The sequence below is a fragment of the Canis aureus genome, chromosome 2 (genome assembly GCF_053574225.1).
Source record: "Canis aureus isolate CA01 chromosome 2, VMU_Caureus_v.1.0, whole genome shotgun sequence".
In the NCBI taxonomy this organism is placed as follows: domain Eukaryota; kingdom Metazoa; phylum Chordata; class Mammalia; order Carnivora; family Canidae; genus Canis; species Canis aureus.
In genome coordinates, this window is record NC_135612.1 from 2,135,335 (window position 1) to 2,149,885 (window position 14,551).

The 14,551-nt window shown below is 37.9% G+C and overlaps 1 protein-coding gene across 20 annotated transcripts in view; it reads left to right on the top strand.

Moving 5' to 3' along the window:
* Positions 1 to 14,551, top strand: part of TMEM232 (transmembrane protein 232) — a 246,090-nt gene that overhangs the window by 90,537 nt on the left and 141,002 nt on the right. For 19 of the 20 annotated variants that reach the window (XR_013359432.1, XR_013359433.1, XR_013359435.1 and 16 more), the window contains one exon: positions 82 to 260. Coding sequence is in view for 15 of the 20 variants with exons in the window: in XM_077861769.1 (XP_077717895.1) it covers positions 82 to 260 (179 nt within the window). In the remaining 5 variants the exon portion in view is untranslated. Of the gene's footprint in view, positions 1 to 81; positions 261 to 5,294; positions 5,544 to 14,551 lie in introns of those variants that run through there. The other variant, XM_077861775.1, reaches the window with a different exon arrangement.

Genomic DNA, 14,551 nt, shown 5'->3' on the forward strand with positions numbered 1-14,551 from the left:
TTTTCCTCTTTCACAAAACTGTGCTTTTTCTAAGGTGAATAAAGTGATGTTTTTCCTAAAGGATGTATCTTTTCCAAACAGGTGATCAAGTGATATGGATTGGATACTACGGCTTAATGTATAACCTGGTGAAAATGTCATGGGAACTTCGGGGAGATGATGATCAGGATGGATTTAGAAACAAAATATGGCAAACAGTACGGAGAACAAAGGATCAGGAGAAAGATGGGCGAATCCGCAATGCCATAAACATAGCTCAGGTGAGCTCAAAGCCCAGGCATCACGTGGTACTTGTGTGGTTGGAAGTGCTTGTCCTCTCTCTCTGGGGGCCAGGGAAGGCCTGTGCTCGGGGAGGGTCAGCGACTCACAGCTGAGAGCAGCGTGTTTAAAATTTAATACTGAAAAAATAAATAAGATAAAATTTAATACTGATCTCCGTTTAGCTAAAGATAGGAGGGTCGGCAGTCATCTGAGAAGCTTGAAGAGAGGGGGTGCTTTGGGGGAAGAGTAACGGTCCTGCTTTGGGTTTGTGCTGAGAGACATATTAGGTATGCAAAGTTCCAGTTCGGGTCTATGCCGAAATTTTCCAGCTTGCTTTTTAGTGGTGAATTAATCCACTCTCCAAGTGTCTCAATTTGGATGATAAATTATTTGGTTATCTTGCTTGTAGGGTTTTCCTTCCAGCATTAGATAATATAAATCGCCATTCTAGATTCACTTACCACGACTCTTTTTCTCTACAGTTAAATATGTATCTTACAAGTTCTTGGTTTTTCTAGTTCTAGCTGAATGACTCCATATATCGTTTTTCCTCACATTCAAAGAAAACCATTGTGAAATTAGCTATCCATTCTTCATGAAATGCAAATGTGATTTTTTCCAGAATGCTTTATCCATATGGTATCCTATGATATTTTAAAACTCTCACCAGTTTTTTTATTTTCTAAAATTTTTTCTATGTCTTATTTGGAGCTAGGTTAATTTGTTTGTTATCCTAAAGAAGACTTTTTTTTCCCTGTCACTGAAGTTTCTGGCTCTTTCTAGCTTTCACAGGTGCAATTATCCCAACACTCTTAATATCCTGCTTTCTAATAATAATTAGAGATGTGAATTAATGTTAGCAAGTAAGAAGAGTAAATAATGAATTCAGTCTACCTAATGGATTGGCAATGCATATGGGCGGGCCATTATTGCGACAGAGTGTCGACACTCTAGATTCTTAGTAGAACCTTAAACTCCTTGATTTTTAATCATAAATCTGACTTGGAGTAATAATCTTTATGGAGGACTCTCTAAAAACATGCATTCCTTTTCTCTAGACATCTAATATTTTTTTATAGAGAAAGACAATCAAGAGCCCTCTACTTGAACTACATTGGTTTAGATGCCACGGGCTTGAGTTTATGCAAACATGCCTCAGTTTTATTCTTGGTTGTGGACAGAACATGGAAAGAAAAAGAAAAAAATAATTACTATTGTATCTATTACGGTGATGACCACTATATCACCCAGTATCCCTTTTGTTGCGATGTAAGAAATAAATCTTCCTTATTTTCATGTGATCTCTGAACCTTACTTTGTATAAGCTGCTCAATAATGTCTTAAAAATATGAGAGTCAGATCTTAGCTAGTTTCTAAATAGACATAGAGGACAAATGTATTCATCTCAGCGAGTCATTTTATTCTCTCCTTTTCTCCCTTTTCTGTGAATTTTCAATCATTCATATTATTTTCTGGTTTTGCATCTATCTTTGTAGATCGCCACTTCACATCTCAGGCAGATTGTATACTGTGACCAAATAAATAAGCCAAATCAAATTTGCCATTTCTATAATTAGAATTCTATTCATGGGCCTGTTTTCAGGGCCAAACATTTGGTATAGGATAGTTTCTTTCTTCAAAATTTTAGGAAATACCTATAGATAGTTACATTTGAAATACGTAAATCAGTTAATCAGACATAGAAAATATTTTTTAGTTACTAGGTCCAAGGAAAAACCCATTAATCAAGCAGTCAGGTCTGAGGAGACCTAGATGTGCTAGCACTAGATGTGCTAATTAGTTTTTAATGCTTAGTGGGAAGACTTCTAAGGATGCTTTCATTCATTTTAAATAGTAAATGTGTGGGAAGGCAAGTTTTCCTCAGGAAAAAGAAACTAAACTGTAAATTTCTTTTTTGTTTTGAAAGATTTTTTTTTATTGATTTATTTGAGAGAAAGAGCACACTGGAGAGGGAGGAAGGGCAGAGGGAGAGTAAGAAGCAGACTCCCGCCTGAGCAGGGAGCCCAATCCCAGGACCCCAGGATCATGACCTGCGCCAAAGCAGACATTTAACTGACCGACTAAGCCACCCAGGGGCCCTTAAACTAGAAATTTCTAGAGGCAGCTGAATTAGTTTAAATATAGTACATATTTAACATAAGAAATACACTTATTTGCATTAGATAGATTAATTAAAAGATAAAATTCACTCTGGATCTGTATTAACTAAAAGATAGAGACATTGAGATTATTAAGTAACAAAATATGTAATTTATGAGTATAAATGATAGAGTGCCTAGCCACTGACTTTGAAATATCACTTAATTTAGTTTGAATTCCCTTATTTAATATTATAATACTACAGTATATACACTATGAAATTATGTAAAAATTTCCACCAAATTCAGTAGAAAATATGAAATAAATACGTACATATTGTGTCCTAGATCTATTTTGCTATGCTAAATTCCATGGAAGACACAAGGGAGTCCAAAAAATGACCTTTATACAATAATTTTTACTGTCTCATTCAGACGACAGAAGATTCAGAAGATGGAATATTATAGGGGCACCTGGGGGGCTCAGTCGGTTAAGTGTCTGCCTTCAGCTCTGGGATCGAGCCCGTGTGGGCAGCCTCCCTCTCCTCGGCCCCTCCCTCTCCTAGTGCTCTCTCTCTCTTCTCTCAAATTAATACATAAAATCTTTTTTTAAAAAAAGAAGATGGGATATTATGTATATGGCCAGTCCCCTCAAAGTTCATGGCACACAGTGGGAGTTCAGGTAAATGTTTGGTCTCCGACTTTTTCCTTATATGAATGAGGAATATGCTGTTGTCATCTTTAAGTAGTACTTGAGCCGGAAATCTAAATGATGAGTCCACGTTAAGTGACTCAAGGGAGCGGGGTCAGGGAGCACGTCCCTTAGATAAGGAAAAGTTGTGAGTGGAGCAGAAATAAAAACACTGTAAGAAAAAAGCCATTGGTTTTCTTCCTAGTTGAAGAAAAAGCTTTGGGTTGGGCAGTAGTAGGCATTACATTTGAAAGTTAGGTCTGGGTTAAGTTCGTGTCTTAGGAACTTAGAGATGGATTCATAAAAATAGAGATGCTAAGTAAAACAATTAGTTTTGGGAGAAAATTTTTCTGATTGAATTTTAATAGGTGGGTACTTTGTGTATAGGTGAATCATGTATACACTTTCTTATATCTTTTTAAAATGATTAGCTCCCACTTTGGAACTTTTGATTCATTGTCAGAGTAATTGTCCCCAGTTTATTCATGACTCCCTATATTCATATCCGACGTGATATACCCAAAACCTTGGCTTGACCACTTGACTTGATTGGAGTAATAAGGCAATACCAATGTTACCCAAGCAGAGACTTTACCTTTTTTACTTACAATATATTTGTTTATCTATGTTTAAGATTTTATTTGAGAGAAAGAAAGTGAGAGAGAGAGAGAGCATCAGCCAGGGGATGCAGCAGGGGGAGGGGGAGAAGCAGACTCCCCACTGAGCTGGAGGCGGGGCTGGATGCCAGGACCCCGGGGTCACGACCTGAGCCCAAGGCAAACACTCAGCGAGCTGAGCCACCCAGGTGCCCCCAAATGGAGATTTGGAAAACGCTTATGTATTAGGGCCTGCGCTCCCTTATTCTCTTGGAACAGTGACTGCCCTGCAAACAAACCCAAGTTACCCAGTTGGAAGATGAGAGACAACACGGCACAGAGACAAGCTGTCATGGTTGACCCATGGCCCCCGCCCAAGATTCACCAGCTCCTCATGGATCAAACAGCTGACTACGGGCACATGAATGAGCCCCCCTAAGGCCAGAGGAACCGTTCGGCTGTGCCCCCCTTGAATTGTTGACCTGTGCAACTGTGGGCTAAATCAATAGTTGTGCTAAACCACTTAAGTTTTAGGGTGACTTTTTGTTTTTGTTTTTGGCATAGTAAGAGAGTTGCAAAAGTGAGATTTTAGTCTGCTGAATTATTCAATATAAATGTTTTGTTTCTTTCACCTTTGTCATTTTTTAAAAGGCATTGGCAGTAATAGATTTGTTGAGCATTTACTGTGCGCCATGTGCTAAGTACTTTACATGCATGAATTATTTAATTCTCATAAAAACCATATGTTATTTGTATTTTCATACTCTTGATTTTACAGATAAGGAATTTGAAACTTTAAATAAGGACATTTAAACTTTTTGAAAGGTGAAGCAACTTGTCCAGGAATACTCTTGGAAATTACATTAACATTTGATGAGGATGTAATAACATTTTTAATATTGTCCTATTTGCTATGATAATATTTTGCTTAAAAATTTGCATCCATATTGCGGCACCTGGGTGGCTCAGTCAGTTAAGTGTCTGTCTGCCGTTGGCTCAGGTCATGATCTTGGGATCCTGGGATCAAGCCCCACATCAGGCTCTCTGTTCAGTGGGGAGTCAGCTTCTCCCTCTCCCTCTCTCTCCTTCAAATAAATAAATAATAAAATATTTTTTTTAAAAGAAGATTCTGCATCCATGCTAATGAACACAATTGTTTCATAATTTTTTTTCTTACAATATTTTCTATAAGGTTTGCATCAAAGTTATGCTGGATTTATGGAATGAATTGGGAAGTGATTCTCTATTTTTTCCTAATTCCCTGGAAGAATTTTGTAGTATGGTCACAATTTCTTCCTTAAAAATTCTGTAGTATTGACACAAGAAGCCATTTGTCATGGATACTTATGGAAAGGTTGACATCCTTTCCATAAGTTCACTGATCAATCCTTTGATCATCCTTTTTTTTTTTTTTTTTTTTTTAGAGAGAGAGAGCAGCAGGGGAGAGGCAGAGGGAAAGGGAGAGAGAATCTTAAGCAGGCTGCACACACCCACAGCCCTGGAGCCCAGTGCAAGGCTTGATCTCAGGGACCTGAGCTCAAGAGTCCACTTAACTAACTGAACCACCCAGGTACCCTGTGGAGTATTTTTACAGATGTATACCTTCCTAGACTTTAATTTTCCTTCCCTTGTTATTTTTTACCCTAGGAATTTCATCTGCAATATTTTATGAAGTTGCTCACAATATCTTTCTATGATACCTCAGTGTCTTTAGGATCCGACACCGTGGGATCCCTGGGTGGCGCAGTGGTTTGGCGCCTGCCTTTGGCCCAGGGCGCGATCCCGGAGACCCGGGATCGAATCCCACATCGGGCTCCCGGTGCATGGAGCCTGCTTCTCCCTCTGCCTCTCTCTCTCTCTCTCTGTGACTATCATAAATAAATAAAAAATTAAAAAAAAAAAAAAGGATCTGACACGGTATTCTCTCCTTCATTCCTGACTCTTATTATTTTTGCTTTTGTTCTCCTTTTTAATCTATCATGCTAAGGGTTTAATCAACTTCTTTGTCTTTTAAAAGACAGCTCAATCAGTTAGGTACCTGACTCTTGATTTTGGCTTGGGTCATGATCTCAGGGTCCTGAGATGGAGCCCCGTCCAGCTCTGCGCTGAGCATGGAGTCTGCTCCAGAGTCTCTCTTCTTCCTCTGCCCCTCCCTCTACTCGTGCACGTGCGCACTCACTAAAATAAAGAAATCTTTAAAAAAAAATAATTTGATTCTCTTGATATTGATATTCTCTGTTGTTTTTCTAATCTCTTTAATATCTAATATTAGATTTATATTTCTTTCTACTAATTTCCTTGCATTCAATTTGTTGTTCCTTTTCCAAAATTACTGAACTGTATTCCTTGTCACTGACTTGTAGCATTTTTCTAATATATGATTTTAATACTATTAATTTCTCTCTACACGTTAACTTAGATGTATCCTGAAAGTTATGAAAAGTAATATTTTAATTATCATCCAATTCAAAAGAGTTTCTAACTTCTATTATTTCTATTTAAGCCACAGGTTACCCAAGTTCATAACTTAATATCCACACATATGGAAGTTTTGCTGTTATGTTTACAATTTTGATTTCTAGTTCAATTCTACTGTGTTCAGTGACGATGCTCTCATTATTATAAAATGTTCTTCTTTATAACAAGTCTACCTTTTGGTTATGAGTATAATCATGTTAGCTTTCTTTCATGAGGAGTCTTTTGATCAGTGTTTGCATATTTCCATCTTTTTATTTCAAGCTCTCTGAATCCTTATATGTTTAGCTCTTTGGAGAAGCAGTATTTTTTTTATTTTTATAATATTTATGATAGAGAGAGAGAGAGGCAGAGACACAGGCAGAGGGAGAAGCAGGCTCCATGCACCAGGAGCCGGACGTGGGATTCGATCCCGGGTCTCTAGGATCGCGCCCTGGGCCAAGGGCAGGCGCTAAACTGCTGCGCCACCCAGGGATCCCGGAGAAGCAGTATTTTTTAACCCAAAGATTATGGTCTTTAAATTTCGACCCTTATTGTATTTACATTTAAAATCATTATAGTATATTTGTGTTTATTTCTGTAGATTGTCATTTACCATTCTATTTGTACATCCTTTCCTTTTTCAAGTCTCATTTTGTGCCTCTTTTGGGAAGATTTTTTTATTATACAATTTCATCCCACCCCTTCTATCTATCTGTGATTACACCTTTTTCTCGTTACCCAAGATGTTACAAAGTGAATTCTTGTGTTATTGAAGTCTAATATAAATAAATTTAATATTTTCCTAGGCCTTAGACTCTTAAAATATTTTAACTCCATTTATTATTTTTTTTACTTAGATAATCTTCCTGTTGAAATTTTAATTGTGTGTGTATATGGATGCTGTTTGTGTGTGTGTGTAGGTTTATAGATATCAATATATTATTATTTTAAACTCAATATTCTTTAAATTTACCCACATATTTACATGTTTCTTTCCTTACTCTTTCTTCTTAAATCTCAGACCTTCTGCATGGAATTATTTTTCTTCTGCTCAAAGAAAACCCTTTCATATTCTTTTAGTAAGTATCTCCTGGTGGCTAACTCTGTCAATTTTCATTTACTTGTAAAGGTTTTTATTCAGTTTTATTGGCTAAGAATTCGGTGTTGGTATAGATATGACAAAAAGCTAAGTGTCTAATCAGTTGCTCTGTTTATTCTTCTTCCAGGCAATGGGGTTCCTTGCATCATTTTTAGGACTTTAGTCATAAAGCTTTTTTTTTTTTCAGTTTATTATTAGTTCGTACCATTCTAATGTTTAAATTGCATATTAACATATTCACAGTCGTTTAGGGAATAATAGTGGCTAAACTAACTCCTTTAAATTCCCCACACCTAATTATTCAAAGGACCAAGGTGATTAGCATCTATGCAGGTCTCAGTTTCTCTCTGTGTGGTCTCTGTGCTCTGTTCTTGTGTTACTCTGATGTGTGATCTTCTTTCCTAAATTCCACACCTGATCTTTATTTCCCTTCATGCTTAATTTCTGTGACGAAAATAATATTGTCAGAGATTATTTATTTCAGATTTTATTTATTTCAGATTTTAAAAGCTGCCTTTTTAAGGAAGTTAATTGTGATACTGTAGAATAAGTTAAATAACTAAACAGATACCTAAATAAGACGAGAGCAAAATGATTTCAATAGAATGAGCACATTCGGTCTATAGATGTAATGCGTTACAGCAAATATGTTGATTGTATTAAAATCGTGCTTTCTTACCTGGAATAGTCTGAACACTTTCTATATAACTGATCTTTGAAGTATATTTAATTTTACAGTACAACATGAGCATGATAAAATCAAGGCTTCCTTTTTTTTTCCTTCTTTGACACTACATCGGCAACACGTATTTACAGTAATAAAACTACAAAGGTTATTTATACCTAAACATTTTTAGTTTTCCTTATTAATTTACTAATTCCCAAATTCCACTGAACCACTTATATTACTAGCGTGTGATACTTCTTTAGGCAACGGGTTCTATGGTATAAAATGGGCAGAAGCTTTCTTTTATTTCTTTTACAAGTGGTTAAAACTCCAAGAGTTTTTTTTTTTTTAACTCCAAGAGTTTTAGCTTTAATAATAATTTAATAACTTTATATAATAACTTAATAACTTTAATAACTCATGAGGTGCTCCCTCTCTGCTCAGTGTGAATAGAGGATACCCAAAAGAACAAAAACCGATGAAGGCTTGTGTCTCACATGCTTCCATCTAAAATCAAATATGTAGTCTACTCTTATTTCAGTTAATGCAAATGACTGTGTTTATAGGATAACCTTCGTTTATTCTTTTCTTCCTAACACCTTGTTGCCAGAACCTTCACTCACATGAGGTAATCATCACATCACCGACACAGAGTGAAACATAGCCTTAATTATAAATCATCATACATTACAATGGGAAGGATTTGTTTCAGAAGGACTGAATATGCCTCCATGTTGATGGAATTAAGCAGAAATTTTCTCATATTATACTTTAAACATAAATATGCAATTCATATGATAAACTATTGAATTTAATGAATAAAATTTTGTACTTAATACCTCAATTTATCTAATCCCTGGCAAATCTTTTACTGACTCTATTATGGAATCTCTCATGTCTTGCATGCTTTTTTAAATCCATGATAGCATTCTATCACCTATAATTCGGATTTTATCTGTTCATGAAATTTGATGCTTAATGGAGGTTACAGGAGAGGTGAAATATTTAATAGCATGTTTGAAATGAAAAACAATTCTAAATAGATCCCTAAACATGAGCCCTTCATCTGACAAAATCAATATAAACCCAACTGTTGCCTGAGTACTTGGGAAAGAAATAAAAAACCGTCATATACTCATAGTGGCATAATAAACAAATGTTAATTGATGTGCTTTGTTTGAAATACTTCCAGGGAGACTTGCAATGAGCAAGGCTCTTCTGTACAGGCAATTCAGCAGCATATGTTGGCACATCTAGGAAAAGTCATCATGTATAAATGCTTTCTTCCATCTGGTATATGACCTAAAATATCAAAAAGAAAGATGTACAGCTAAAATGAATATGTGACTTTACTCGGAGTACCTTTGACTCCTCAAGTAACGCACTTCGTGGTTCACATTTCATGGTGGGATCTTTAAACTAAAATTTATTTTTATTCTTAATGATATTCCCATACTCCTAAGGCACTCTATAAAGCAGCAAAATAGAACAAACAACACTATTAGCCTCTATTCTCTCAGTATCTACCTCTCTCCTCCTCCACATATGGCTCTTTTTTTGACATAAATGGAAACTCTGAGTGTAGAAAGGGAGATGTATTTTTGGAAGAGTACAGTCTCTTAAACACTTACCGATAGAAGTGTAATGTAACAGATACACTGTTTTAAGAGAACAAAACTATTTGTAGAACTTACAGTGCACCAGGCTCACTATGCTAAGTGTCTTACGTATTTTAACTCATCTATACCCTGTAAGTCTCCCACTGCCACCATCACCCACACAGATGGGAATGTCTGAGCCTAAACACATTAAATAAGTGGCTAGTGGTGGATACCTCAATGAGTGAGCTTAACCCAAAGGCTCTGCTATTTCCATTCTGCTGTGTCCTCGCTCCAAGATTAAATATGAACAAGGCACTAATATTTATTGAAGAGCTTTTGTCTATCAGATACCGTGCTAGAAAATATATTCAGTTTTTGTGTTTAACCTTTTTAATAAGACTATAAAGGAGAATATTTTGATCATCCCGTTTTAGGAATAAGGAAGCATGCTCAGAGACGTTAAATAACTTGTGCAAAAATCACACAAGTGGAGAGACAGATATTCCCCTCTTAGCCCTTTTCTTAATCTACTACATCAGTTCTTCTTAGACTTTAAGACATATAGGACTGGGACCTAAAATTGGATTTCTTCTTCTTCTTTTTTTTTAGAAGGAAAGAAACTTTTTTTTTTTTTTAAGATTTTATTTATTTGTGAAAGGCACACAGAGAGAGGCAGAGACACAGAGGAAGAAGCAGGTTCCCAGCAGGGGGGCCCAAGCAGGACTCCATCCCGGGACCCCGGGGACACAACCTGCGCCCAAGGCAGACGCTCAACCACTGAGCCACCCAGGTGCCCCTGAAATTCTGTATTTCTAACATGCTCCCAAGTAGTGATGGTGATGATGATCTAAGGATCACTATTTTAATAGGAGTTTCTCATGCTGTCCTCGGTTGTGAGATTTTGTAGCTCTTGTAGGAAATGATCTTTTGAATCTACCAGTGACTCACTTCTATTTAAATTTTGAAATTTAAAGAATAAAACTGTCATTTTTTTCCTGCAAACAAGTTGAATCTTCCCAGCTCTAGGATCACTTGAGGAGATGTAGAGACACAACAGAGAGAGATGAGAGAAACAGAATTTGCTGTAAACTCTGCTGCAATGGCTACCACCCTGTTCCTTTCTTTTTTATTCTTTCATATCAAACAGAGTGTGAACTAGCTTACATGTTGATGTGTTTGTTACATTTCCTGAATTATTGATAGAAAATTAAAAACTCTGGAGAGGCTCTTATTTATTTATTTGCCATTTGCTACTACAACATAATGCCTTGGAGAATTTCCCTTTGTGCTGATTTGTTCATCTTCTTGCTAACCTACATGAATGTTGGTTTTTTGTTTGTTTGTTTTCTGTTTTTTGTTTTTTACCACCATTATGCCCAATACAAAAACAGCAGGGTGGGCATCTCTCCTCAACACGGCTAGAATATGTGTGTGAGAGAAATATTCTTTAACACCACTTTCCCAGTTTTAATACTAGATTAGTAAAGTTAACATAAAAATTTAGCAATAGTCTTTTCTTAGTAAAAAATGTCAAGTTTCAATAATACCATAAGGAAAATTCTGAATTTTAAAGCCTACATGGGCATTGCTAAAAGATAGGGACAAAAATGATAAAAATGTAAGTAATGAATAACGTCAAAAAATGGAGTTTGAGGTCATGTTTTACTGGTAGGCTAAGCAGTAGTAAATTCATGAATTTGGAATTTAATGTAAGGAATGGTCATTAATATGTTGTCTACTTCCAAGAAGTATAGATATATATTTATGTGTAGTTGGCCTTTGAGTCTCTGGATTATAACATTAGAATAATGGCTTTAAGAGAAGGAAGACTCTTTAAAAAAGAGATGACTATGGTAGTCTAATCATGATTCTGTTTCACAAATTTGCTAATAATGTAAAAGGGACAATCTAACAAAACCGTTTTCAGCCTTGCAGAGAGGCTGTAGCGAGTCTTCTCTGGGGCGACCCGCAAAGGCCGCAGCATTGGTGCTCTTAGTCTCAAGGAATTCCTGACAGGAACGGGTACTTGAGCTTCCCTCCGCCTGTTAAGTTAACCCTCACAGAACTCTGAGAGTGGTTATTATTGTCTCCATATCACGATTGGAAAACGTGACGGAACTGAACTAAACACAACACAGGCCTAGAGAGGTACCGTCTCCCGAAGTTTGCGTTCTCAACTAATCAAGGGAAAAGCCACAGCTGGTTTCATTTTTTTTTTATTTTTTAAAAATTTTTATTTATGATAGTCACACACACACACAGAGAGAGAGAGAGAGGCAGAGACACAGGCAGAGGGAGAAGCAGGCTCCATGCAGGGAGCCTGATGTGGGATTTGATCCCGGGTCTCCAGGATCACACCCTGGGCCAAAGGCAGGCGCCAAACCGCTGCGCCACCCAGGGATCCCCCACAGCTGGTTTCAGATCCATTTGCAAAGTTCATATGATTTGCTGGTTCTTCCTCCAGGAAAGCAAACAAAATCTTTTCTAGATACGGCAAATATGCATTTGACTGATATTTGAGACTATTTCTGTTAGGGGGAAGGAAGAAAGCAACGAGTTGCCAAAGGGATCATGATGACAACACCATCAGCGTCCTGTAATGTCCTGTGATGCAGGGTAACGTTGCATCTGGAAACACTGTATTTTACCAGAAATTTACCAAAAATTATTTTTGTTGGTTTATTCATTTACTCTCACATTTATTGATCCATCACTCTTTTTTAAAAAAGATTTTTTTTATTTCAGAGAGAGCTAGAGAACTTGAGAAAGAGTGAGCACGAACAGGAGTGGGGGTGGTGGGGGAAGGGGCAGAGGGAGAAGGAGAAGCTGACTCTCCCACAGACCAGGGAGCTGGAGGCGGGGCTCTGTCCTGGGACCCTGAGATCATGACCCGAGCCAAAGGCAAGTCTTTAACCGGCTGAGCCACCCGGGTGCCCCTCATCCATCACTCTTACAGTGGAAGAAGAGCTCATAGCAATGTATTTGTATAATACTACACATTATTATTGGTTTCGAAGTACATCTTCTTATAAAAAAATTGAGCCAGGGAAGGTAAGCAGGATAAATTGTATGGGTCCTGACCACCTTGGCTGCGCCGACCCGGCCTGGAGGTTGTCCATGCACCTGGCATCTGATGAGACTGCCCCATGGGTGCAAGTAGGAGGGGAGCCTGGGCATAGCTTTGGGGGCCAGATGCAGCCCGGGGCTGCTGCTTCTGGTGCGGCTCCTGCTCAAGCAGATTTATTCAAATCAAGCAACTGTTGTGATCTCTAGTCTTAGGAGGCTCAAGCCAAGACCCATTTATAGGGTAGGCCTCCTTTATCAGCAGCTTTTCCGTCAGGGGTTTTAGTTACCTGTGGCCACCTGGGGTCTGGAAGCAGCTGATGCTCCCAACCAATCATGTAAATGCTGTCACCACACCTGCGTCCTTCACCTCCCAGCTCATCACGTAGGCGTTTTAACATCTCACATCATCGCATGAAGAACGGTGACTATGAGAGAGAGATTCTGAGAGACAAAGAGAGGCCACATTCACTTATCTTTTATTGTGGAATATTGTTATAATTGTTCCATTTTGTTATTGTTAACTTTTTATCTTTACTGTGCCTAATTTGTAATTTAAACCCGATTATAGGGAAAAACATAATACATATTGGGTTCCATACTATCATGGTTTTAGGCATCCACTGAGGGTCTTGGAACGCATCCCTATGGATGAGGGGGGTTCTCTTTTCTAAATCCAATCCAGGGCACCTGGCTCAGCAGTTGAGCACCTGCCTTGGGCTCAGGGCATGACCCCCAGGGCCCTGGGATCGAGTTCCACATCGGATTCCCTGCATGAAGCCTGCTTCTCCCTCAGCCTGTGTCTCTACCTCTGTCTCTGTGTCTCTCATGAATAAATAACAATCTTTAAAAAAGATTTAAAAAATAAATTCTATCCAGATGGTGTGTAGACCTCCAGTGCAAGGAGGAATAAACAGGTGTTCATTGAATCTGCTAATTCCATACCTTATTTTATTGACACAGAAAATGTGGAGGATCCCAAAATTGAATGGTTTGGAGAGCAGGTGAAGCGTTTGACTAAATGGTGAATCCCAATATTAAATCTGCTGGAGTTGCAAGTACAAGATGAAGGGAAACAACATCCAAAATTAGTGAAGATAATTTTCTTAAATGTGGTTTAAGAAGTACAAGGCACCTAGAATCCTACCTTGAAAACGAGAGTAGATTTTGTCTTCTCTAGAGAGAAAGGATGAGATGGGGAAGAGAATCAGGTTTCATTTGGTTCGGCAGGGCCGTAAGAGAACACACAAAGCTTGTAAGCTTCTATAGATGGTACGTTGGCAGGTGCTCCCAGGTGTGGCCGTGATGCCCTGATGCTTCAGCCGGGCGCATTTAAGGCCAAGATGCTCTGGATGCAGCTTTACGTTGTTAGGGTCTCACTGTTTCTCGAGAACTGAACTCTTGGCTTTTAGGCTCTGGATTGAACATCGCATTGGCCTTTTTTCTGTAGTAACTGCTGTGTACCAGGCAATAGGGATGGACTAAGTCTACCTCAAATCCAAGCATAATGGGTAAACTTTGCTTTAATCTTTATCACCTCTTTCTTTTCTTTCTTTCTTTGTTTCTTTTTGGTTTTTTTTTTGGTGCCAAGACCCGGGATCGATACCACCACTTCCTGGGCAACAAAAGCGTCCAGTTCACGTAGATAAAATGGTTCCAAAAAAGTGCACTGACCTCCACTAATTTCAAAATGCTCTTTATTTCTGCATATGCTGAATACTTTTTACAATTTAGAAGATGATCTGTTTTGAAGGTAAAATCGACTCGCCTTGAAATTAAAAAGGCAAATATGTGAATCAAACGGTAAGTCAACTATTTGGGGAGTGAAGCGTGGAATAATTTTTGTGCTTTTTTTGTAAATACTTTTTGAAGAAACTCTATGAATCAGAATAGCCTCATTTGGAACGCTTTCTGTTATCAGTCAATATTTTTAGATAGAGCCTGGCCCGAAGCCTAACACGGGCTGAATTCTGGAAAGAAGTCTTTCACAGCTGCCTCGAGGCACAGAAACCTTTTA